Genomic DNA, 26521 nt, shown 5'->3' with positions numbered 1-26521 from the left:
TGTGCCCTAGTGGTGGTGGTAGAAGGTAGTGTAGAACTAATTAAATAAGTTAAATGTTTAACTAAGTTAAATGTTTTTTTTGCATTCTCCTGAGTAACTTTTCCATGGGTTTTCTATGTAAACATGACCTAGATGGCCATCTTTAAATGTTGCACTCGTGTCTCACGTTTCGCACATAAGCATTGCATTTATGGAAACCATGTCAAGTTAAAATAATTTTTCTAAACACAAAAATGCTCTCATTCTAATGGCTCATTCTAACTTAACACGGAGACAATTATTCTGCCCTTCAAATGGCAATTACAGCTACTATGCTATATCAAAATTGAGTGTTTTATATGATTGTTTTAGCTCGCTCACAAAGTTCCAACAAAACAACCTCAGACCTTTCTTTACCATAGTAATGGTAATGTGCTTATTGACCGTAATGCTTTGTGTGACATCTGACATGATGTCAAAGCACAATGAGCCCTGCAGTGGCCCTGTTACTACCTGAATGTTTTTGGAAGCTCTGTTTAACTGTCCATCATCTCTCCGGGACAGTTTTGACCTGCTTCTGATCAATACATTGTTAACCCTTAACCTCAATCATCAATGCGGTCAAAGGTTGAGGTCATGTATTCAGCAAGTTCATTACTACTGCTGGCCCTCCTCAACCCCAACAAAGGGAAAACAATATTTAATGTCACTTTATTGAAACTGTTTCAGCAAATATTTAACCTAAAATTAAAAAAGTAAAAATTAATAATAATAATAATAATAATAATAATAAATATATATATATATATATATATATATATATATATATATATATATATATATATATATATATATATATATATTTTTTTTTTTATTATTATTATTATTTTTTTATTTTTTTATTTTTTTTTATGGTTAAATATTTCATATAAATATAAACAAATTGTAGACTATATTTTTAAAAGAAAACAATGATTTTAGGGCAGTGGTTTTTAACTGTTGTGTTGCACTTATATGCACTATGTATTCTATTGTCTAGTGTATGATTTTTATTTTAAGGATATTTTGTCATCCACAATTGGGACTCTGATAGCCCCTCCCCCTTTGCTACAAAAGGAAAAATAGGACAGTTAAGAGCATGGAATGTCCAACATTCCACACTTGCAGTAGTGTGTGAACTCACCACTCACACTATTATTATTACAACGGCATAGAATAGTGCATAAGTGTGCAAATTGGGACGCACCTAAGCTTTTTGACTCCAAGGTTGTCAAAGACGATATTTGAAGGCCACTCAAGATAGTTCTGGTACATGTGCTGTAAAGACAGAGCTCTTCATTTTCTAGAAACTAGGAGTGGCAATATATAAAATATTCATAAATAATTATTATTATTAACTACTTAAAATGATTAAATTCCATAATCCCAATTAGTCAATGTTCTTCATGGTTTACACTTTTAATTACCAATGAACTTACATGGGTGCTAAAGTTTACAAATCCCTAACGCAATATCAATGCAACTAAGTGTTTACACGACACAAAACAGAACACTTTTTATGCGTTTTGGCCATTAATTTACACGACAATGGCATTTTCGAGGCCTGAAAAAGGCTTTCAAAAAGACCGTTTTTAAAAAACTACCATAATCATCTCTGTGTAAACTACAAAAACACGAATTTGTGAAAATAGTGACGTCCTGCGCATGTGTATTACAGTATATATAGTGTTTCTTTACAAAGTGGCATCACCAATGACTGGCCTGCCAGCATAATACAGTGTTTTTTGTCGTTTTCGTGGATCCCTGTAAAACGCAAAGGAAAACCGTTTCCGTTTTTAGTACATCATTGTCGTGTAAATGTATCCTAAAACGCCTTATCAAACACTGACTGATAAGAGCATAAGCAAATGACTACTTAAAATATACATTAAATAAAAATATTGCTAAAATCACAGCATTTTTGAAACGTGATTCAAATTCGCTGTATTATTGATTAATAGCTGATAAAGATTCAGTATATTTTCTATATCTAGATTGAAACATTTAACAACACTGAAGGTGATCAATTCTAATTTTTAAAGCATTATTAAATATTTTTCAACGCTTGCTGAGAATGCTCCATAATTGCCTGACCGACTGCTGCCACACCCTGGGTGGTGAAGTTAGATGACAGCTGCTCTCGTTATGTTTGAATGATGACAGAATGATACAGAGACAGACTGACTGCACTTTGTGTCCAAATGGGAAATTAATTGAAATATGATACCACCACCAAAGAGCTGGAAAAAGCCAAAAATATATCACTATTTACAGCAGCTTTTAACTGCAAACAAACCATAGATAATGTCAGGCTTAAATTGCGATTGGGTTCGTCACTTAGCTAAAAAGCTTAGTGTTTTACTACGTCAGGACGTTGCAAGACACAAAATCTGCCATGAAAGCATGGTACCCTGCGCAAAAGTCTGCTAAACAACAACATTTTCAGAATGCTTGTGCTAATTTCAGTCTGTTTACACACACAACATGCCTTAGAAATGCCCTCATCTCTCAAGAGCGCAGGTCTCACCCCAGTATTCTGGGTCATCTGGTCCCGGTCATAACAAGCTCAGAGAGCAGTGTTGTGTTCAGGGCTTGATATGCAAAAAAAGCAGACAGTTACACAGAATATTCTGGGTCTATATAACAGGGGTCAACGCTGTGGAAAAGAGGGGTCTGTTCTTCACCCAACCCCTGCCTTCCATGCTCAAACACAGACACAGACGCTTAAGCACAGACCCTCATCACCATAATAAAACAGAGCTCTCGTGGGAGAGGGAGGGGCGGATCACAGAGGAATCGCTTCCCAAAACTGCAACAGTGCCTAAAGCTACAGGACTGAAATACACAACTGTCTTTCTTAGGAGATTTAAGAAACTTAGACACACACGAGCACAATGTAAGGACAAAACTGAAACAAAACGGAATACTTCAACAGACTCAGATCCATTTTATCTAGTACATTTATCACATGATTTCTCTTTCAATTGTTTACACACTTAACTGTAGTCATATTTTTAAGCATTTTAGTCTAATTATTTAGTTATGGATGAATTGGGGTAAAAAAATAAAAATTAATATATAATATATTGTTATTGTTATTGTTAATATATTGTTGAAGAGTTCAGATGCAAAAGCCTCTAAGTGCCATCTGAAATTTTTTTTTCAAGCTCGTATATTTAAGTTCAGTAATTTCACTTAAATGACAATTAATAGGTAATTTTCATTGACATTTAAGTGAAATTACTGAACTTACATATACGAGCTTGATAAAAATGATCATTTTAGAATAAAATTTCAGATGGCACTTAGAGGCTTTTGCATCTGAACTCTTCATATATATATATATATATACACACACACATATAAACATATCTACAAACACACACACATACAAAAAATTATGTGTTAAAAAAAAATAGTAAAATCAAACAATTGATATTTAAAATATTTATTATTTATTTATTTAAACCTGGAATTAAAAACTGGAAACTGACAGTTTTACAAAATTAAAAAGTTTAAAACAAATAAAAATGATAACGTTATATGAGTACGGAATATTTCTAGCAAGAGAATTTGTGGCATATTAATGTCCCACTGATACTTATAATGTCTTCTACCAAAAGAGCACAATATGCCCGCTGGAAATTTAATTGAAATGATCCTAGATAACATGATCATCAGGTTGTGGAGTTTATACCAGCTAGAGTGCAAAAAGACATTCCTTTCCAAACACTACAAAATTTAAATTTCAGCTTTGAACTGTTATGCTGATAATATATTTTATAATGAAAAAGATTACATTTGAAGCATTTCACTAGGTGTCCCCCTGATAGCGCATTGTATGTGTACAGTATATATTGTTATGTACACTGTGCATAATATTATATGATGAGCACTGATATACTGTAGCATGTTTACTGTGCCCTTTGAAGAAAACCATCAAGTCATATGTCCTTTTTTTTTCACCAAGTTAACTTAGCCAAGTTAAACATGAATTCTAATTGTAAGCCTGTGGTGCAACACCACACCTTAGGACACGCACACATGCGGCCTCATCAGGAAGGAAGCAAATCCATTCTAATATCTCAGAGCATGTGTCATGCAACACCAGCCTTTTGCAGGGCGTGTGTTTGGGCCCAAGGTGACGAGGCAGCATCTAAAAGAGAGAGGACCATGACCAAGCAATGACATAGGCGTACCAACCGGACCACAACTGCTCTTTAAATCCTGCGTTCCCATATCCCTACCCTGTAGCACCATACAGACTGACATGCAACGGAGACCTAGAAACGTGCTCAACACAAACAAACAAGCAGGGCTATTGAGCTGAAAACACTGGGCCACGCTTCCGTATAAGGCGGGTGGAGAACACACACACTGACAAGCTCACATTCCCGACCACGCAGACAGAAACAGGAATACTGCAAAAAGAAAAGGCAATGTATGTTTGGCCCCCCTTGTGGATACTATTTGTGCATGCGTCAGGTCCTTCCAATGCAGGCCACTTCAACAATGCTCTCTCTCTCTTCACAATTTCCCTATAACTCCTGCTAGTATCATATCTCATCCATGTTCAAATCCACCCTGCTTTTAATCAAAAGAAGCATGAATCTAGCAGCCCACAGGAGCCGAAGACAGAAGCCGGGTACTCACCATAACACTACCTACTCCATTTTCCCATCCAGTGCGGTTGTGTGAGGGAGGTGCCTGCTATACGATCCACTGCAGGCTGCCTGCCTCATGGACGGATGCTGATGATGTAGCGCCTTTCAGGAGAGCAGCCCAGTTACCTTGGAAACTGAGGGGTGATGGAGTGGCCGTGCTGCTCTCCCATTGGCTGGTGCTCTCGCTGTGGGGCCCCTGGTGGGTGTGGCTTCAGATGAGAGAGGAAGCAGAACTGTGTGAAAGCACAGATGCACAACATCAGAGAGAGTGCTGTCCTTTTGCAGTAACACACACAGACAAAGACACACTCATGTTTACTATATAAGAGCAATATAGGCTACACAGTTTTTATAGATTGTAACTTTATCCCTCGGTTTCACTGACAAGGTTTCAGATAGTCCCAGACTAAAATGCATGTTTCAACTGTTTTAACTGAAAGCAACTTGCACTGAGATATCTTAAAATATGTCAGTGCCATTTTTTTGTCTCAAGATGCACACCAGTAATGTTTTTTTTTTTTTTCTAAGGCACGTTTATAAAAGCAATTGAAATGTCCTAATTGAATTAAGGCTTAATCCTGGCTTAATCTAAGCCCTGTCTGCAAAATCAGGCCAAAAAGTCTTAAAATATACAACTATTTCCTTGATGATAGTAAAAAAATCTCACTTATTTTCTCTAATCCCTCTCAAAATACACCTTTTTCCCCCTCTCCTTACAAAAATACTATGGCAGTACAATGGTACAGTAATGATAGCTTATGATAATATTGTATATTAAAACAGATAAAGGCACATAGAACAGCACTATAAAACAATATTCTAATATTTCTGCTTATATTATTTGATTCATATTAAAATCTTCATACGTTTATGCGTTTAACATTTTAACACTAATTCAAAATAAAAGTACCGTAATATAGAAAAAAATTTTTTTTTTTTTTTTTTTTACTGCCATAAACTGTGGGACTATTATTATTATTATTCACCTTGTTTTCGAATAATGAATCACCAAATCCTTGGTAACTGATGGTGCAGGCAGGTGCAGCCTCAATTTACTTGCCATTTTGCCAACAACCGGCTCATTCACGGGTCATTCATTTCGAGTTACAATTAATTTAAAGTTAATTTCGATTCGAACATGACCAATAGAGATGATGTCTGAGTGAATAAATTGTACCTTTCATAAATAATCGCTACATTTCCACCACTTCCATTGCGCAATGCGCGCCTGTTAATCTGCAAACACCAGCCAATCACAGAGACGTGGAGGCACTGCCTCCTCTCACGTGACTTGTCGTCTACATTTTTGGCGTTTCTCAACTTCGCATTCAAGCCAGACTTTAGAACATTAACGCAAGGAGGAAAAAATAAGAATTCAAAGGAAGTCGTTTTCCGCTTTCCGAACGTCTTCCAGTCTGCCTTTGCTTTCTTTGGGACCGGTTGAGAGTCGAGACGTTGGGTTGCCGCTAGAAGTTTGACATTGACGACAAACGCCATTGGTTCTCGCGTGTCACGTGACCGACGCATTAACAGAGAAGAAGATTATGACATAAAATAAATAAATTGTCATTGTAAAGACAATTTGGAGGGGAAATATATTTAATAGTTACTAGTTATGGAAATAACGTTACAATGTAAATCTCCTATAATATATATTCATATAATTATATATATTTATTGTGTAAATATATATTTATATATCATTATGTAATAAAAATATAATTATAATACATCCAATTTTTTTTCTCGCTTTTGATTCTGGGATGAATTTTGATTCTTGTTGCAGTAGTTTATTGAAACCACTGGATGGCGACAAAGTTACGCTTTACTACTGATGCAACACACTGGTTTTCTTTAGATTTATAGAATAGATTATTATTATTATATAGAAATTTTAAAATTGAAATCTTAATGAACATAATGATCAGCTGTGGGGGGGTTCACTGATTATGACTAACCTAACCCTAACTAATAAGAGACATAATGTACTCTAAAGAAATGTTATAGACACAAATAATCAGAAGATATTCAAAATGTAGGAATAAATTATACGATTGTATTTTGTGTTCTAAAGCTAACAGTCTTTCCTTCATAAAACGAACACATTGATAATGGACAAAAACATCTACTAAATAAATGAGTAAATGGAACTAACTGTTCAGCTAAAACTGTGCCCGACATTTATTGTTTTAACATAAAAGAGCTTCACGCAGAACAATCTAACGGCCCTGGAGCTATGTAGTCAACTCTTTTATTTTTGTTTTCATTGACAAACTGCCCTTATGTCACTGCAGATGATGCTGCGGTAGATCTTTCTGAAACGATGACATCATCCCACTGGCTTTGGCAGTGGAGCCGAACACACGAAACACACTCCATTTTGGTTCCAATCCAGAGTGAAACCTAATATTCCACCCATTGTGTTCTTAGAGCCAACATGGCGGACAAAGAGCAACAGTTTCCTGGTTGTTATTGCTTATGAAGGAAGTATGCCGTGAAGCCCTTTAACGAAAGAAATGCGCCCTCATTGGTTTCCACGGTGTTTACGGAGCGAGAGCCAATCATATGTGCCCGCTGATCCAGGTGATATCCCTCCTACCAGTATCTCCGGAGTAGGTTTATTTTGGTTTACCCCCCGCTCCTGTGCCGCCGCCATTAAAGCCAGTTAGTATTGGTAACATCGGCAACAGATATGGGAATTCCGGTGTTGAAAACCCTTTAAAAGCCGCTTTGATCCGAAGATCGCGGTGGTGTTTGGGGTTTCAGAGGAAGGGAGAGGAATAACATGGGTGTTCGGACGCAGAATCGCTCTGCTGTCGCGGTAGATTGTCGGTGCTGAGCTGGATTTGGACCCGATCGGATTGGGTTTCGGTAGGACAGTCGTTCGGTTTGCAGAAGGGCGAACTCGGGAACGGCAGTGTTTGCAAACTGAAGTGTGGAGTGCAAAGACAGGTAAGGGCCTTTATATTTCTGTGGGAGGGGAGAAATCACAGTAACAGTATATGCAACAGGGCAAATTCATGCATATTATTATTTTTTAGTTTCCTAATGCACGGGTAGCTATAATTTAGGCTACAGAAATATTTAATTATTTATTTCATGGTGATTTATTTTTAAGGAAGTGAAAATGTCAACGGACAGTTTAGCCTACAGTCTGAGTAGAAGTCAGCTGTATGTGTTTATTTACAGTGCCGACACCAACACCGGAGCTTTTTTTATGGTGTTGTTGTAGTTCGGGGAAAATCGACACCTCGGTGTGGAATTCCGAAGCGAGCCGAGAGTGTTTACAAGCATCAGCGCAGAGTTTCTTCGGATACATTTGAGCTGTGTACATTTGAACTTGATACATTGTAGTGGCGGAAATGCTTCTTACATTCAATTTATATCGCCCGTTATAGAAAAAAATTCCTCCCACCGTTATAGCCAGATTTCCTGTCGTGTAACAACTAGAGGTATGTGCTATATTTCTATCTAGACAGTATTTGTACAGTTTCAGTATTGCGTCTAGTATTTTGACAGCTCACTATCCAGTCTGACAGATTCTGACCCTTCGAAAACATTGAACCTACAGGCTACAACCGTCCTACTGTTGTGAACTTTTAAATGTTTGTTTTTGACCAAATGTGGGGCATGAAAAGTAGAGCTAAATGTAATATATAAGTGGCAATTATGACGATAATACCATGTTTTCATAGACGTGCCATGGTAATAACCCGGTTTTCTTTGACTTCCATGTAAAATCTGTGGCATAGTAACGTTACCGGTCAAAAGTTTGGAAAATTACTATTTTCAATGTTTTTGAAAGAAGTCTCTTGTGCCCATCAAGCCTGCATTTATTTGATCAAAAATACAGTAAAAAATAGTAATAGTGTGAAATATCATTACAATTTAAATGAATGGTTTTCTGTTTTAATATAATTTATTCCTGCATCTTTACTCCAGTCTTCAGTGTCACATGATCCTTCAGAAATCATTCTAATATGCTGATTTAGTATCGATGTTGGAAACACTTGTGCTGCTTAAATATTTTTTATAACCGTATAAATAACAAGTTAAAAAAGAACAGCATTTATTTAAAAATAAATGTGTTTAGCAAGGATATGTTAAATTGATCAAAAGTGATAGTAAAGATTTATATTGGTACAAAAGATTTCTATTTTAAATAAACGTTGTTCTATTTTAACTTTTTATTCATCAATGAATCCTGAAAAAAGTATCTAAAAATATTTAAGCAGCACAACTGTTTCCAACATTGATAATAAATCAGCATATTATAATGATTTCTGAAGGATCATGTGACACTAAAGACTGGAGTAATGATGCTGAAAACCATTACCATCACCAAAACCATTTACCAACTATTACCATTTTCATGGCACTGTTACCACCATAGGACAAATTTGTCAGGGAAATCTAGGTCATCATGACATTTTTTTTTAAACAAATGTTAATAACCAAAATCTAGTCCAATAACCAAATGAGAGTGTAGGAATGTAGGTCAAAGGATGTGACCGCTTGCCCCAGTGAGCTGGATTCATCTCTGTCGTATTCCACCTGTTTGGACTGTCAGGAATAATCCAGAGTCCAGAACAACTTACCGGTCTAAAAAGCCTTTCAGAATAAATGTATTGTGCTCGTTTTTATTACAGCAGCAAATGGAAAGATTAAGGTCGCTCACATAGAGGGAAACGCGTGTGATTGAAAAGACAAAAGACGGACAGATTTCTGTCTGTTACTATATAAAGAGACATGGAGAAAAGCACAGAATGTACATACTGTCTGTCACGCATGTCATCATGATTTATGCTGACATACATTTATTTAAATCAAGTGCATGGTAGCTTATAACAGTCGGTTTAAAAAAAAGGATATTTAGGACAAATGCATGGTAACATCTTTACCTAGTACTTTAGAAAAAAACAAACATTGTATTTAATTGTTAACAACTGTATTATAGTGGGGTCCAATAATTTAAGACAACATTGAAAACCTGGGATTCATGATTTTGACAAATGTATAATAAAGAAAGGTTAAATGTCGAAATATCCTGCACTATTTCTAGGTCACTAATCAAATGTAATCAAATTTGTGACATCGACCATGTAACTCATCTGTTCAAAAGGTCTATTGGAGCACAAGATGCTCTTGGAACATTTTCAGATCAGGTTTTTTTATTCTAAACTTGTGGATTAAATCAAATTAGGCTATATCAAAAGTGGAAAACCAGTGGGACAAACCAAATAGTGTTCTAACTAAAGTTTGAGGTCGGTACGTTTTTTAAAAAATGTCACCAAGGCTGCATTTATCTTAAAAGTATAGTAAAAAATTCAAATAAAATGTGAAATATTATTACAATTTAAAATAACTATTTTCTATTTAAATATATTTTAAAATGTAATTTATTCCTGCGTTGACAAAGCTGAATTACCTCCAGTCTTCAGTGTCACATGATCCTTCAGAAATCATTCTTATATGCTGATTTGCTGCTCAGGAACCATTTTGTATTATTATCATCAGCTCTGGAAACAGTTGTGCTGCTTAATATTTTGAATATTGAATTGGAATAGAATTTTTATGTAACAAAGTAAAAGTATTCACTGTTACATTTGATAAATTTAATGCATCCTTGCTGAATAAAAATTATGAATTCCTTTAAAAAATACTTACTGACCTCAAATATATACAGTACTGTGCAAAAGTCTTAGGCATGTTAATACCCCCCCCCCCACAAATTGTTTTAAGTCAGTTATTTATATCTTTTGCTGTAGTGTGTCAGGGGTATTAACATGCCTTAGACTTTTGCACAGTACTGATATATATATTGCTGTTGTTGTTGATAAATGACTTATGCTGTTAATATAAAATTTAGAATAATTTCACTCATGATATTTTATATGATGTATATCAAATCTTTTCCTATTATTGTCGAGCATCATAGTTCCTTTCCCAGCAAGAACTAAACTTTGCCTGTCTGTGATTATTGCAGGGGAAGCTGGAGGCGCTGTGACTGTGAGCGAGTGAAAGCAGGTGAAGAACGGAGGACCGGCGGGCGGAGGGGAGGGTGGGGGGGCGATCAGCTGGTGTGACCGGCGCGAGCGAGGATGACAGATTTTGGCTTGAAGTGGAGCTGCGAGTACTGCACCTACGAGAACTGGCCGTCCGCCATCAAATGCACAATGTGTCGGGCCCAAAGGCACAACGCGCCCATCATCACCGAGGAACCCTTCAAGAGCAGCTCCAGCCTGGACCCCCAGCTCTGCACCACCCAGGGGGGCTCCACTCTGCTCATCTGCCCCGACTCCAGCGCCCGACCCCGGGTACGGATCGCAGATGAGCTTCCCGAGACCAGCAGCAAATGGTCCTGCCGCATGTGCACCTACCTGAACTGGCCTCGCGCCATCCGCTGCACGCAGTGCCTCAGTCAGAGGCAGCAGGGCTCGAAACAGGGTCCGCTCAGTCCGTCGGAAGCCCCCCAGACTTCAGACTCGGGCTCTAGACCCTCCCCGGTCACCTCGGACCCCTGCGAGGAGTACAACGACCGGAATCGGCTCAACATGCACACGCAGCGTTGGCCGTGCTCGGTTTGCACCTACGAGAATTGGCCAAAGAGTCTCAGGTGTGTGGTGTGCGACCACCCTAAACCTAGCAGCACGCCCGAGCCGCCCCAACAAGATTCAGAGGCGGAGAGCGCCACGTCCCCATCGATAGTAAACGAGCAGGAGCGGGATAACGTAAGGACAGCGGGGGGAGGCGGGGTGAGCGGGGGTCTCCGGGGCAGGCAGAGGAAACTCTCTCCCCCTATGTGTAAAGGGCAAGCGGAGGTGAAGATCGAGCTGGCGTCGGGAGCGGTGGGCAGCGATAATGAGCAGGAGGCAGACTTTAAAAAACTCAAACAGATCCGGAACAGGATGAGGAGAAGCGACTGGCTCTTCCTGAACGCCTGCGCTGGTGAGAGATGAGCCCCATTAGTGGCAGATACAGTTTCCCCAAAATGTATTTAGCCACATTTTAAAAGTGTCTGAAAGTCATTGCGTTAGATTGAGTGCCTGTATCAGCACTCAAATGCTGCAGGATCTTTTCTCTTCACGTACTATCTTGCTCAATGTCTTTTAATCAGCTGGTGTTTTGGTGATTATTTAAAAAAAAAAATGTTTAGATATGGTAACACTTTTACAATAAGATCTAACTTTAACATTAATGCATTAGCTGACAACTAATAATGAGTAGTATGTTTTTACAGCATTTATCAATCTGTTAATAATGTCAGTTAATACAAATATGATTGTCCATTGTTCATGTTAGTGCATTAACAGATACAACTTTTGATTTTAAAAAGTTAAAACTTAACATTGACTAAGATTAAAGGAATAGTTCACTTCAAAATGAAAATATTGTCATCATTTACTCACCCACAAGTTGTTTCAAACCTGTATGAATATCTGTCTTCTGCTGAACACAAATGAAGATGTTTTGAAGAATGTCGGTAACCAAACAGTTGATGGACACCATTGACAATGGAAGTCCAATACTATGGAAGTCAATTAGGTCCATCAACTGTTTGGTCACCGAAATTCTTCAAAATGTCTTCATTTGTGTTCAGCAGAAGACAGAAATTCATACAGGTTGAATAAATTACTACAAAAATTTTATTTTTAATTGAACTATTCCTTTAATTAATGCTCTGGTCTAGAAGCATTGTTCAGTAGTTGATGTTTACTAGTGTTAACGAATGAGAGCGTAATGTAAAGTGTTACGGATTTTTTGAAGTGTGGCTTAACTGTGATGTGAAGTGGAAATTAAAAGCTGAATCTTTTGATATCAGCTGGTATCAAACCTTTATTATCATCACTGGTTTGATACAAGCTGACTTTTTCTCTCTCTCGTGGAACTCTGCTACGTCTGTCTGCTCTCTTGCATCAAAGTATGAAATCATTGATCTCTAAAGCATCATTGTCTTCTGGGAAATTCCTATTGCTCCTATAGATCTGATGGGAATTGAACATGAAAGAGTTGTGAAAGCGGAATTCAACTCGCTCATATGTAACGCACACTTTCATCAGGTGTAGTCGAGGGAGATCTGGCCGCTCTGGAGGCGTACAAGTCGTCAAGCGGTGATATCGCACGTCAGCTGACCTCAGACGAGGTGCGGATTCTCAACCGCCCGTCTGCGTTCGACGCTGGTTTCACGCTGGTGCATCTGGCCATCCGTTTCCAAAGACAGGACATGCTCGCGGTGCTGCTCACGGAGGTCAGATTTATACTTGCGTATGTGGTGGGTCAAGGGAGGGCAGAACAGAATTAGTCTCACAAAATGATTGTTTCTTTGCAAATGTATTCCAGGTGTCTCAGCAGACGGCAAAGTGTATACCGGCTCTGGTGTGTCCTGAGTTGACAGAACAGATCCGCAGAGAGGTGGCGGCAGCACTTCACAGGCGTAAAGGAGAATTCCCCTGTTACTTCTTCACCGACCTCGTCACCTTCACATTACCAGCAGGTGATCACTCACAAACATCCCGCCCTGGGATCTCACGCTTTCAGACCACATGGGTCACAGAGACCTATTTAGAGTGGGCCGATTTTAATTTTTACACACAAAAAAAACACTTACAATGATTCTTGCTACCAAAAATATCACAATTTTATTGTGCACTATGGATGGATTTAACAGACTAAGTTAAATAAATCAATGTATAATGAAATGCAAGTAGAAAATTTTTTTTGCGCTGTTCTAAATGGCCAAGAGTGTTCAAAGGAATAATTCAGAGTGTTAAAATGAAACTTCTGTCATCATTTACTCACTCTCAAGTTCTTTCAAACCTATTTATGAATTTCTTTCTTCTGTTGAACACAAAAGAAGTTATTTTGAAGAATATCGGTAACCAAACAGTTGATGGACACCGTATTTTTTCCTACTATGGAAGTCAATGGGGTCCATCAACTGTCTGATTATCGAGATTCTTCAAAATATCTTCCTTTGTGTTCAGCAGTAGAAAGAAATTCATACAGTTTTGAAACAACTTGAGGGTGTGTAAATGATTTTTTAAGTGATCTATTGCTTTAAGGCCATTCCCCTTATGTAACATTAGAAAGAATAACGAACATAGTTAAAGATGAAAATGACTCCATTACAATTTACAAGTCATTAATTCCAATACGACTTGAGTAAAGGCCTTAGAGTATCTTATTTTAACAGTACTAATTATTTTGCTTGTACTGAAAATAGGCTCAGAGATGCACTAGTGCTCCACACCTAAGAGACATGCCAGGGAAAAACAAGAAACGATTGATTTGTGAGGAGAGCATGTTTATTTTTTAAAATCTAAATAAAACTGAACATTCCAATATTGCAATAAATCAAGGTCGACAGCTTCTTAAACGTCTACAAACAAGCTCAAGTGCTCAAAAAGGGCATAAGTAAACCAATACCCTTCAAAAGGGTCTCTTCAGTATGATGGATAAATAAAATAATGTTACGTAAAATTAAATAGTCCAAGTCTGCTTGCACTGGACACTGGTTTCGACTGCAGTCATGTCCTCGTCTCATATATGAAACGCCTGCGATTCAGCAACTACCTGCTAATGCACTCATATTTGTTTAAGTAGCCTTGTTGACAAGTTTGTGTGAGTAAGGGCAAAACGCACAAGATATAGTACTTTCAATGCCCACCTTCTTTTGTAAAAGTTGGGTGCCATGCAAAATCAGAAATGGTCTAATAATTGGGAGATATGAGGGTCCGTGGCTCTACTATTGGAGAAAGCGTAACGGCAAATTGGATCAAGTGTGCCTTGATAACCAATCCCATTACAACCTTGACATCATTGAATTTCTTTCAGAGTTGTGCGACAGTCATTCACTGTTTGCAGATACGATAGAAATTGATGTCCCAAAATAAAGTCCTGTGAATTTAATCATATCTGTCACGCAATAGTCCTTGACTTCTCTTATAAAACAGAATTTTTTTGGTGTAAACTTTAAAAATAGATCAATCAAAATGAATGTTTTAAGAAACTTCCTATAGTCTCCTCCTTACCACAGCTTTAGCAGGCGTTGTGCTGTGTTATGTTATAAGCTGTATATATGCATTATAAGTGGCTTTGGCAAAATGCATCGAGTAATTGCATTACTCATCACAAATATAATGGTGTAAAGAGTGCATATGCTTACTTAAAAATGTAGTCAGGTAGAGTAAAAGTTGCTATTATCTATCTAATTATATTTACTCAAATACTTTACACCACTGATTGAAAGGAAAACTTTTTATAAGTATGTTTAAAAGTGGAATAAAAATCCACAATATGTCCCATTTTACATACAGTAGGGTTGTAACTGAAAAAGATTTACATTTATTTTAATTTTTTTTCAAAGATATTGAAGACCTTCCCCCAAATGTTCAAGAAAAACTGTTCGATGAGGTTCTGGATCGAGATGTGCAAAAAGGTAAAGTGATTAATTTTTTTAATTTTTTATTTGCATTTATTTATACCTTAAAAATGGGCACCAAATAAATAATGGGCAACAAATCAAACTTTTGAGTCTAATATGTGTTGCTCGAGAAAATCTAGATCAGTGCTTCTCAACTAGTTTTACTTCAGGACCGTGTCTTGAAATTCAGTTATTGTACACTCTGGTCGGCACAACATTGGCCTTGTTTGCTAGTAAACCTGTATTTAATACAATTTGGGTCATATGCTCTTTTACCATGCATTGTTTTGTTTATATTTATTGAAGATGTAACTCAAGCTATCCACGTTGGCATCTAATTTAACAAGCTTCTACCAAGTTAACAGTGTGCCAAGAAATTGTAAAGTGTGGGTGCACAACCTTTTAGACCTTAATATCAAAAGATATGGGAAGCTTTTATTTTTTTTATTAATCAGCCTATTTGCTGTCCTAATGATCCACAATTATACGTCGTAGTTAGTTGAATTAAATTTTTTGCATTTAGTATTGTCCCAGATCAGAAAAAGACCTGCATCCTGTTTTTGGGTTGCGACCCACCAGTTGAGAAGAAACTGATCTAGAAAATGCCTTAGCTGATCTATTTCTGTTGCATCCCTGAAGATCTGCAGGCAGCTAGCAGAAATGAAATTTATCACTGGATGTGGAAAGAAACGGGTTGCGAAAATTATGTATTCTGTGTTTAGAGCTGGAAGAGGAGTCTCCCATCATTAACTGGTCTCTGGAGCTGGGCACACGTCTGGACAGCCGGCTGTATGCTCTGTGGAACCGAACCGCGGGAGATTGCCTTCTGGATTCTGTGTTACAGGCCACATGGGGAATTTACGACAAAGACTCAGTCCTGAGAAAGAGCCTCAACGATAGCTTACACGACTGCTCTCACTGGTAAGACAGGAAATTAGTAGGCTGGGTTCACATTAAAGGTGCAGTAAACACTGAAAAATTTGAAATCAACCCATACAAGCACACCCCTCCCTTCATTTCTCCGCCCCCAAAATGGATGTTTTTTCATCATAGCTGAAGCGAAGCAAAATAATGTTTCTTGAGAAATAAAGCGATATTCTCAGTCATTCTTCAAATCTCCCTCTTGCTCACTTTCTCTCCATCCCCATCATGAGTGGACACGTTCCCTGCTGCTGATTGTCTCGCTATTTCCTCCCCCATCATGAGTGGACACGCACCCTACATCTGATTGGCTCACTCTCTCCTCCCCATCATGAGTGGACACGCCCCCTACCTCTGATTGGCTCACTCTCTCCTCCCCATCATTAGTGAACATGCCCCCTACCTCTGATTGGCTCACTCTCTCCTCCCCCATCATGAGTGGACATGCCCCTACTGCTGATTGGCTCACAATTTCCTCCCCCATCATGAGTGGACACGCCCCCTACCTCTGATTGGCTACAAGTGTGCTGCTCGGTTACTCTCAACAGCGTTTCTCAGAAATTGCTTACTGCACCTTTAACTACCCAGAACATCCTAGTATTGTTTTGCATGGGCAGCATCATACATGTTTTCATCAGCAAATCTTGTCATTGTTGTAATCCTGGTTGAATTGCAATGGTGTTTATTCAAATCGGTGTAATTGCATTTGTGGATTTTATCACAGATATAATGTGTGTGTATTCCAGGTTCTATACGCGCTGGAAAGAGTGGGAATCCTGGTATTCCCAGAGCTTTGGTTTGCATTTCTCTCTGCGGGAGGAGCAGTGGCAGGAGGACTGGGCGTTTATACTATCATTAGCTAGTCAGGTAAACAACCAGATTTACTGCTGCTGATAGATTCAGGAAAAACATTAATATTTCACCACCTACTGAGATACCTGCAGTTGACTCATACAGAAACACACACATACAGACACACATCTCACACCGAGAGGATGAGGGCTGGATTTTTCCATTAGTTTGTCACTTCCATACAGCTTTTTGAACAGTTTCATTGTGCTTGAAGCCAACGTGAAATCAGAACTCACCCTATTTACTTTGGTAATACACATTTGTGGTTTTAATGTGACTGATTCATCAGTGCATGTTATTCTGAAGGAACAGAAAGTTTTTCTTTGTAAGCTTTCATCGAGATGTGAAACTCCCACTCCAGCTCTAAACAATTGTTCTTTTTTTTTCTTTCTTTTTTTTAAATGGATCATGGCATATTTCCCAGTGTGAAAGGATATTCAAAATAGTGACAACAAAATGGGTTGCAAACAGGGATGGACATTTTTCAAAAATATCATTAAATTTTTTTTTGATTATTTAAATGAAGTTAAACGAGAAAGACGAAAAAAAGTTTTTGTCACCATTTCTGAACAAGCTTATGATTAGGCAATATAAACAACAAGCTTACATTATATTTTGAGGTTTTCTTTTAGTTGAAAACATTAAACGATGTGTGTAAACAAAAAAAATACAGAACAAAATCATTTATTCTCAAGCAGAGAGAACGAAAAAACCCATTAATGAAGCAGCGTGCGCCATTTATCATACAGAACATACAGGGGTTGGACAATGAAACTGAAACACCTGGTTTTAGACCACAGTCATTTATTAGTATGGTGCAGGGCCTCCTTTTGCGGCCAAACAGCATCAGTTCGTCTTGGGAATGACTGATAGAAGTCCTTCACAGTGGCCGGATGGATTTTGAGCCATTCCTCTTCCAGAACAGCGGTCAGGTCACTGGGACTCTTTGACTCGCTCCTCCAAAACACCTCAAAGTGGCTCAGAATTATTAAGATCTGGTGACTGTGCAGGTCATGGGAGATGTTCAACTTCACTGTCATGTTCATCAAAACATTGTCACAAGTCTTGCTGTGTGTATTGGTGCATTCATGCTGATGCACAGCACCCCCTTCAGGGTACAATGTTTGAACCATTAGGTGCACATGGTCCTCTAGTCTAGAATGTTTCGGTAAGCACAGTAGGGAATGTCATGATATTGCAGCCCAAACCATCACTGAGCCACTCCTGTGCTTCACTCTGGGCAGCAACAGTCCGGGTGTTAAAGGGGTCATATAATGCCATTTTTGTACAAGCTAATATGATTCTTTAGGGTCTAAATTAAAAGTTTGTAATATACTTTAATAAAAAATTCTCATTAGTATTGTAAGAAAACACTCATTTTACCTGGTAAAAACAGCTCTGTTTTCAGCACGCCGTTTTAGTACATGCGTCTTTAAATGATAATGAGCTTTGCTCACCCCGCCCCTCTGTTCTGTGCATACAACGTTTTTAATAATAACACAATAACCATAACGCGTTGTTCATTATAAACGTGGGATTATGAATTATATTGAGAACGTCGTACATAGAAAACATGCCGTAATGTACCCTGAGTGTAAACAGCCGCATTTGCAAAGATTAATATAAAGGTCAATAAAACATTACACTCACTTCTTCTTCTGGAGGTGCAGTAGGAACACGAATAGTTGGTACCGATCCTTTTTTCAGGAGCAGCTTCTTAGCACAATCGAACACCACAATCGCTTAGACGCCATTCTACTCATAGACAGTGCTCCAGCGTATCATCAATGACCGCGCTGGTCCGCGTTGTGTTGAAACGCGGCTTGATTTGAGAGAAGGGAAAACATATAAGAAGAAGATTAAAAAAAAAACACTGGATGGATTTTTATCATTTTATGATGGTTGTGTACAGGCACTGCCAACACACATTTCAGTACAATCAACTTGTAAAAGTGCATGTACCATTATATGACCCCTTTAAACCTCTTTAGGGCTTCTCCACACTGTAACTCGCATGGATGTGGGAAAGACAGTGAAAGTGGACTCATCAGAGAACAATACATGCTTTACATTGTCCACAGCCCAAGATTTGCACTGTTGGCACCATTGAAACATTTGGCATTAGAACGAGTGAGCAAAGGTTTGGCTATAGCAGCCCATCCACGAATATTGACTTTTTGGACAGCTGTGGTTTTATGTTTTCTGGATACAATCCGGGATAGTACCTGGACATCTCTGGGCAAACCAGAGATGCAATGTAAGTTTGAGAGGTGGCGCCCCGACAAATCTCGCGAGAATCATGACTTGCTTTACGGCACGACGTCAGATATATCAACAACATATGAAGCAGCCTCTGTGGAAGACACTAGCACGCATTTCAGACGTGAATCATGGCAGAGTCGACGAAGAAAGCGCGGTCGGAAGAGTGCAGAGACGGCTCTGCGTGAGCGGTATTTACGACAGTAACGTTAAAAACAAGTACTCCACAGCGACTCTAGGGGGCGCTGTTTGAGAAAAACGAAAACTGCATAGTGTGCCTTTAAATTTTTCAAATAATTATTACAAATGGAATATTTGACTATTTGTGCACACCCCTATTTGCAAATGGCGTTTCACGTTGATTTATATTTTTCATAATGAAACATAGGATTGAGGTTTCCCTAGTAAAGCAAATAAGTTGTTTTCCCATTTTATTGTTGTTACAGTCTTTCTCTGTCTCTCTGTCTTGTTTCTTCTCCCTGCAGCCGGGTGCGAGTTTAGAGCAGACGCATGTGTTTGTTTTGGCACACATCCTTCGGAGGCCCATCATAGTGTACGGTGTGAAATATTACAAGAGCTTCAGAGGAGAGACGCTTGGATACACACGCTTTCAGGGTGAGCTGTCTTTAAGCACGTTACACTAGCGTGTAGATATCACAATGTGGTTTGCTCGGTTTTCAATAGCTATTTCTCATATCTATGACCAATATAATTAACCTTTCTGGTTATCAAAGAATCCTGAAAAAAACAAAATGTTTTTCAACTGTTTTCAATATTAATAATAATCAGAAATGTTTCTTGAGCAGCAAATCAGTATAATAGAATGATTTCTGAGGGATCATGTGACACTGAAGATTGAGTAATGATGCTGAAAATTCAGATTTGATCACAGGAATGAATTACATATTCAAATAGAAAAGTTATTTTAAATTGAAAAAAAAAAAAACTGCTTTTTTGATGAAATAAAAGCAGCTTTTGTGAGCATAAGAGACTTCTTTCAAAAACATGAAAAAAATATAACCAACATTGTGTATATATAAATTTGTATATACTGTAAATATAATTAGAGCTGTCAAATCATTTAATCGTAATAAATAGTATCTAACATAAAAGTGTGTGTGTCCGTTAAACTAATTTAGAAACACTACAAATGGCCGAATCTCATCTGAATAATTGACTTGGTTGATGTGTGGTGTGGTTCTAGTTATAAAGATCCTGTCACTGCACATGTCTAAGGATTATATTAATTTTATCAGCGTTCACAGTAATGATTAGTGTGAGCACATTAGCATTATTCTGTGGGCTGTTTGACTACGCCGGCCAAGAATTGTGTGATTTATTATATCAGCCACTGGCAGGCTGTTATTGCTACTATAATGACAAAACTGCCAGCAGAAACAATCAATATATCGCTGTCAACACACGGCTGACTTCAAACACGGTGTTTGTGTTTGGGGTCAGTCACACAGGGTTTGTGTAATTACTGTTTGCTTTGGCTGTTTCCTTGTAGGTGTGTATCTGCCTCTGTTATGGGAGCAGAGTTTCTGCTGGAAGAGCCCTATCGCCCTGGGTTACACGCGTGGACACTTTTCTGCCTTGGTTGCCATGGAGAACGATGGCTACGATAATCGAGGTGCGGGCGCCAACCTGAACACCGACGATGATGTCACTGTCACTTTCCTGCCGTTGGTTGACAGCGAGCGAAAGCTGTTGCACATCCATTTTCTGTCTGCACAAGAGGTGAGAGCCGCTCCGCTGACATGAAACACTCTAGATCATGAATATTCAAGAGGTGTTATGGCCTGTTTACACGCCGTCCGGATTTTCAGTCATTTGTTTTTAATGATTGATGTGTATAAATTTTTTTTCGGAAGTCAAACAAACCATTCATTTTAGTATCCAAATATGTTTTTTTTTGTTTTTTTTTTATGCTGAAAGTTCAACATCATACTCTTTTTGTTGCAAAAAAATTACTGTGTACATATAGTATTGAATAGGAAATATGCATGTATGTACAAAAAGACAATAGGCTTTTGGATTATTGCAGAAAATAAGCTCTTTGACCAACAAATGATTATGATTCTGACACATTCATCATGATAATCATTTGATGTTTTTATGAATTTTGAAGCTTAAATACAATCAGCAGGTGATCTGTTTGGATACCTTTATAAGCAGAAAAGTAATGGTTGTTATATAACACGGTTAGTCTAATTGTTTGTATCTCGTGTTCTGGACTCGCCGTGAGTTACATGCTTGTACCTTGTTCCTCCACCTCAACACTATTCTGTCAAGTGGCTAACATGGCATAATCAGAAAGAGCTTTATTTGTAGTAACAGTAATACAGCATTTTCTCCACCATACAATATATTTTAAAGTTAATTGCATGCCATTTAGCAACACAAGTCATCCATCGTTTATTAATATGATATTCTAATATCGTTCTAGCTTAATGCAATGTGCAACAAGTGTCTCATAGCAGCCACCGAGCGAACGCACAGAGTAACGTTATAATTTTCAACACACTCAAATGTATTATTTGATTTATAAGATTTATTTATCATAATTTTGCCCAAGTGAAACAGCGCTGCGTTACTCCACAATTTTAATTCGTCAAATACAGTGACCTGTAGGAGTAGTAGTTCAGCACTTTTATTAGAATAAAATAAAATAATGTGAATTTAGGCATCATGGGTAATGTATTTTTTCACCACAAATTCCACTTTTCAACACAATATTTTAAAAATAAGTTGAAATAATGTGGGCTGATAGCTTCAATGGAAGCAAATACCATTGATTAACAACCTCGTAGCTCACGGTTTATAAGTCATTGTTAAGAATCAATTTCCCTATGGAGAAAATGAATGGCGTTTTTACTTCCGTAACCTGACTGTTGCCCTCTTATAGAGTGGTGCAAGTATGATGTCTGCCAATCACAACGGCAGCTTTTAAACAGGTTCCAAATTGAGTGGTGCAGGTATGACATCACTTTTGTAGGCCAATCGGCAGTTAGCATCACACTGGTTCCCTCGAGAAAAACCCAATAGGATTTTTCCATCGTTTTTTGGATTATGGCTAAAAACAAGCTCTGTGATCAACAAAAGTTTATGATACTTACATGTTGTGTCCATCAAGATAATTTTCACAGATGAACACAACTTTCATGAAGTTTGAAGCCTAAATGCAGTCGCCAGAAGTAAAAAGCTAAAGCTAGGCTATAAATGAACTACACCACGGTCCCAGGACTTCAACGTCACCATCAATAAGCTTCGGACAACTCTTTCAGTTTTTATCTAAAAACATCTTCCCTAGTTTATAAGAGCACGGTTATAAGCATAACGATGCTGTGACAGCTTGTTTTTAGTGATAATCCAAAAGCCTATGGAAAAATCCTATTGGGTTTTTGTTGAGGGAACCATGCTAACTGCCAATTGGCCTACGAAGTGACGTCATACCTGCACCACTCTATAGAGCTGGTAAGTCCCGCCCATCCGTAAAACCCCAAGTGGACCTCTAGGTTGAAAAATCGTCAATGCAAGTGAATGTGAGAAAATAATTATTTTCTGGTCCCGTTTGAATTGTGCCATGAATGTGAACATATGTTGTCTGTGAATTTTTTATATAATTTTTCATGTTACGAGTTTGACAGTATATTGTATGATTCTTTGGCTAGCAGTTGTGGAAAAGACATAACGAGAAAGACTACATGTCGCCTTATGTGACGTCACCCCTTAACACATTTTCCTTCCACTTGTCAAATCACGGTGCTAATGCTGCGATAATCTATGGAGACAGATCGAGATGCCCGTGTGTTTTGTACCCAAATGTCACCATTCAAACCAAATGGGCTGTTCTTTCTTCAGATTCCCGTCTGATGTAATCGAAAGCAGCGAAGAGTTGTAGTCCACAAAGTGCTCTCACACAAAGTCTAACCGTATCAAACTTCTACCCGCTAAATTGTAGCATTCTTCACACGAAAAATTATATTAAAAATTCACAGACAACATATGTTCACATTCATGGCAAAATTCAAACGGGGCCAGAAAATAATTATTTTCTCACATTCACTTGCATTGACGATTTTTCAACCTAGAGGTCCGGTGGGGTTAGCGGAAGGGGCGGGACTTGGAACCTGTTTAAAAGCTGCTGATATACCTTGACGAGCTCTCTGATTGGTTACTGTGTGCGTCCGTCAGATGGGCACAGAGGAGCAGCAGGAGCGCATGTTGAGGCAGTGGATGGACTGCTGTGTGACGGAGGGGGGGGTCTTGGTGGCCATGCAGAAGAGCTCGAGGAGGCGGAACCACCCGCTCGTCACTCAAATGGTCGAGAAGTGGCTGGACGGTTACCGGCAGCTTGCCGCTTGTCCAACTCTTTCTGACGGAGAGGAAGAAGAGGAGGACGAAGACGAGTGAACAAACGAACAGTCGGCAGCACTTGACACTACAACACAGCCCTCTTGCGTTCCCCCACACACTGAAACACACAAACACACACCTTTAGCCCCAGCCGAACGACAAGCCCGAGGTTTCCTTTTCGGTTTTTGTCACTAATGCGGCAAATTTGTTGCAAAATAAAGGAATGCAATCATGATTGTATTTGTCTTTACAGAGTATGTTTTTTGCTTTCGTTTGTGTTTTGTTTTTAATTTGCCGTTGCGATGCTTGTAGTGATTTAAGGAAAAAGAAGTGGAAGGAATAGGAAAGAAAATTGCAGCAATTGAAGCACCCTTTTTTTCTTTTTTAAATGTCTGGTTCTGTTTGTAACGGAACCGACGCAGATGTCTACTTTTATTTGTGTAGTGTGACTCTAGACTGAGATTACTAAAACATTATTCACTACACGTTTAACAAGCGTTATCTATGAATCACATGCACGACTGCTTTTCTAAATAAAACTGTCGGTTCTCCGTTCCTCGCCCGAACGTTACGAGGAGAACGCAAGTGGACATTTCAACTCGATTTCTAACAGATTTTCTGTATTTATCTGGATAATAGTTTGTGAGCCATAGAAATGAATGCTTTTCCACTCACATCTTGTCGTCCCATCTTTGAACTGCACTGCAAACGTGAACGCTGCGAGGAAAGAAGAGGCATGTTTCAGTTTACTGTGTCCGTTGGATGAGATTTCATGCCATTTTTCCGAAGGAAACATTATTTCAGCTCTTCTTTAAATGTGGTCCGTTCACTCTTTCAGTTGTGTATTTGTGTGTGATGTATGTCTTCTGTGAAATGTCTGGCCACAGGTTTTCAGTGCACGTTTTTTTCCCACTTGGTTTCCAAACCTTCGTCATCACATTCAAAGACTTGATGTAAACCAAAGTGAACATTCAGAGAGATCTGTGGAGTGTTTTTGCAGTGCTAATATAACTGGTTAACTGGCTTTGTTTTCCCGTTGTCATCTCCTCCTGTGTTTGTGTCCAGTCCTTCTCACGTCTCGCATCCTCATGTTTTATTTTCTTTTTTAAATTATGTGATAGTTCTGCTACACTATGGTATATTTGATATATAAGGTGGAGACCAAATTTGGTGATATTGAAGACCTAAGTGTTTTGAATGTCCAACTATGAAACTATTATAAAACTTTGAAACAAAACAAAAAGTGTGATTTTCTACGTACAAACAACACTTAACCATAATGAGATAAATGCTCATTGAAGCTATTTGATTTTACTGTTGCAGTAGAAAATTCATTGCTATACCTTATATACTTGCTATGTAAAGTGTAATGTTTTAGACCATTTACTTTCACAGTGTGTGCAGAACACTAATCCTGTAAGAGGCTATTTTGAAAAACCAAAACAGGGTACCAAAGAATTACATCAAACAGTGTGGTGCTAAAATATAATGGTTATATTAATGGATTTATAATGGATTGTTTATGAACATAGAGCCTGCTAAAACAATGCATGCATGCTTCATTAAATAATCTCTTTTTACTGGGTTTCTACCACTTTTCACCAATGACTTTTTCAGTGGATGTGCATTTTCGAAAATATTAGCTGGGACAGATTTCAATTTATATGTTAGGTACCAGTGAAATTTATAGATGTATATTGTTATAGTTGTATAGTGTATGAATATGGACTATATGACCAAAAATATTTGAATGGGCACAATGGTTAAAAGAGCAACATCTTGCCAGTGAAATGTTTTACAGCAAAGCAATGGAGAACTAGAAATGTGTACATTCACTATAAAAAAATGTCCATGAGTTTTCCATGATTTTCCCTGGTCTGAAAATCATATTTTAAAGCTCTTATGGTTTTCCATGACTGCGGGAACCCTTTGTTTCAGTGTACATTCACGTCACTATACCTCACGCACCTCTCACACAGAAGTCACTTTCAAAACAAGTAGTAAGGCAAATTTGCATTAAACTCAAGCAAAATGTACCTGTACCTTAAGAGAAATAGTTAAATGTGTTGAACAACATAAATATACAAATGAATCATTAGCCCAGGTTTTACGAATTTACAGTGTGAAATCTCAAAACCTTGCAAGTATTTTTTTTTTTTTTATTACTAAGCCTGGGGTAAAGTATAAATTGTGTAAAACAGGAAACCCTGTATACCAGTGATTCTCAACCAGGGGTCCAAGGCCCACTAGGGGGCCTCCGTAATCTTCCAAAGGGGACTCGAGATGATTTAAAATAATGTAAAGCAAGCATTAAAGCAACACCAAAGCACTTTTCCTCTGCGGTCCACCAACAGGTTGGAAGCGAAATTGTCCATTACCGCTGTCGTAAAATAATTAAGCCTACCGCCGCACGCATGCTATTTGTTTATCCAGCACCGGCTTTGGAAATAACGATGTCCACAGACAAGTTGCATCATTTTATGAAAGTATGATGTATAGTGACATCAGAAACGAAGAAAAACTAAATAATGACATTGCTTGCTATTTTTTTGCTATTGTAACGCTTGCCATAAAGCAAGTCAAATTTGTAGTTTCTTGTAGTTTCTTCGGTCTCATTCGAACTACAGATCCGCTACCCGATCTGGCAAACTTGCATAGTGCGGTTATAGCCAGAAATGGACACAGCGACCCCATTGGATTCAACGGAGAAAACTGAAGTCAATTAGAAGCACTCCTGATGGCTGAGCGTACTGCGCAGACTCAAACTGAGCTTGACGACGTAGATGTGACGTGAGCAACCCGTCTGTCTTTAGTAGTTGTGCCAAGAGAAATCTGGATCATTCCCTTCCGAAACTTGCAGAGACGGTGAGTGTGATTAGGAGCTGTCCATGAGCTAGGAGCAGGAGAAACTTTTGCTAAGTATTCTGATTAATTATTTTGTCATTTTGCCTCCACGTCCCCCGGATTGCCCGCGAGCTTCTCCTCCTGTCCATACGGTAATCTCTCTACTGTGCGACAGAGAGTT

At 38.4% G+C, this 26521-nt stretch overlaps 2 protein-coding genes across 2 annotated transcripts in view; one reads left to right on the top strand and one right to left on the bottom strand.

Annotated features, from left to right (window-relative positions):
• akap6 (A kinase (PRKA) anchor protein 6) overlaps positions 1 to 4779 on the bottom strand; it is a 164656-nt gene extending 159877 nt beyond the window's left edge. The window contains exon 1 of the mRNA XM_084394075.1: positions 4672 to 4779. The gene's annotated coding sequence lies outside the window, so the exon portion shown is untranslated. The remainder of the gene's footprint in view (positions 1 to 4671) is intronic.
• A 2483-nt stretch (positions 4780 to 7262) lies between these two features.
• On the top strand, positions 7263 to 25361 carry zranb1b (zinc finger, RAN-binding domain containing 1b). Its single transcript, XM_084394101.1, has 10 exons — positions 7263 to 7634; positions 10669 to 11630; positions 12743 to 12930; positions 13023 to 13176; positions 15049 to 15120; positions 15828 to 16026; positions 16773 to 16893; positions 19623 to 19752; positions 20648 to 20877; positions 23335 to 25361. Exons 2-10 carry the CDS (start codon positions 10784 to 10786, stop codon positions 23551 to 23553), a joined length of 2160 nt encoding a protein of 719 aa, XP_084250227.1. The 5' UTR covers positions 7263 to 7634; positions 10669 to 10783; the 3' UTR covers positions 23554 to 25361.
• Positions 25362 to 26521: the final 1160 nt, after the last annotated feature.

The sequence above is a fragment of the Rutilus rutilus genome (assembly GCF_951802725.1).
Source record: "Rutilus rutilus genome assembly, chromosome: 21".
Classification (NCBI taxonomy): domain Eukaryota; kingdom Metazoa; phylum Chordata; class Actinopteri; order Cypriniformes; family Leuciscidae; genus Rutilus; species Rutilus rutilus.
Note: the sequence above shows the minus strand (reverse complement) of the source record. Positions and strands in the feature narration are given on the sequence as shown.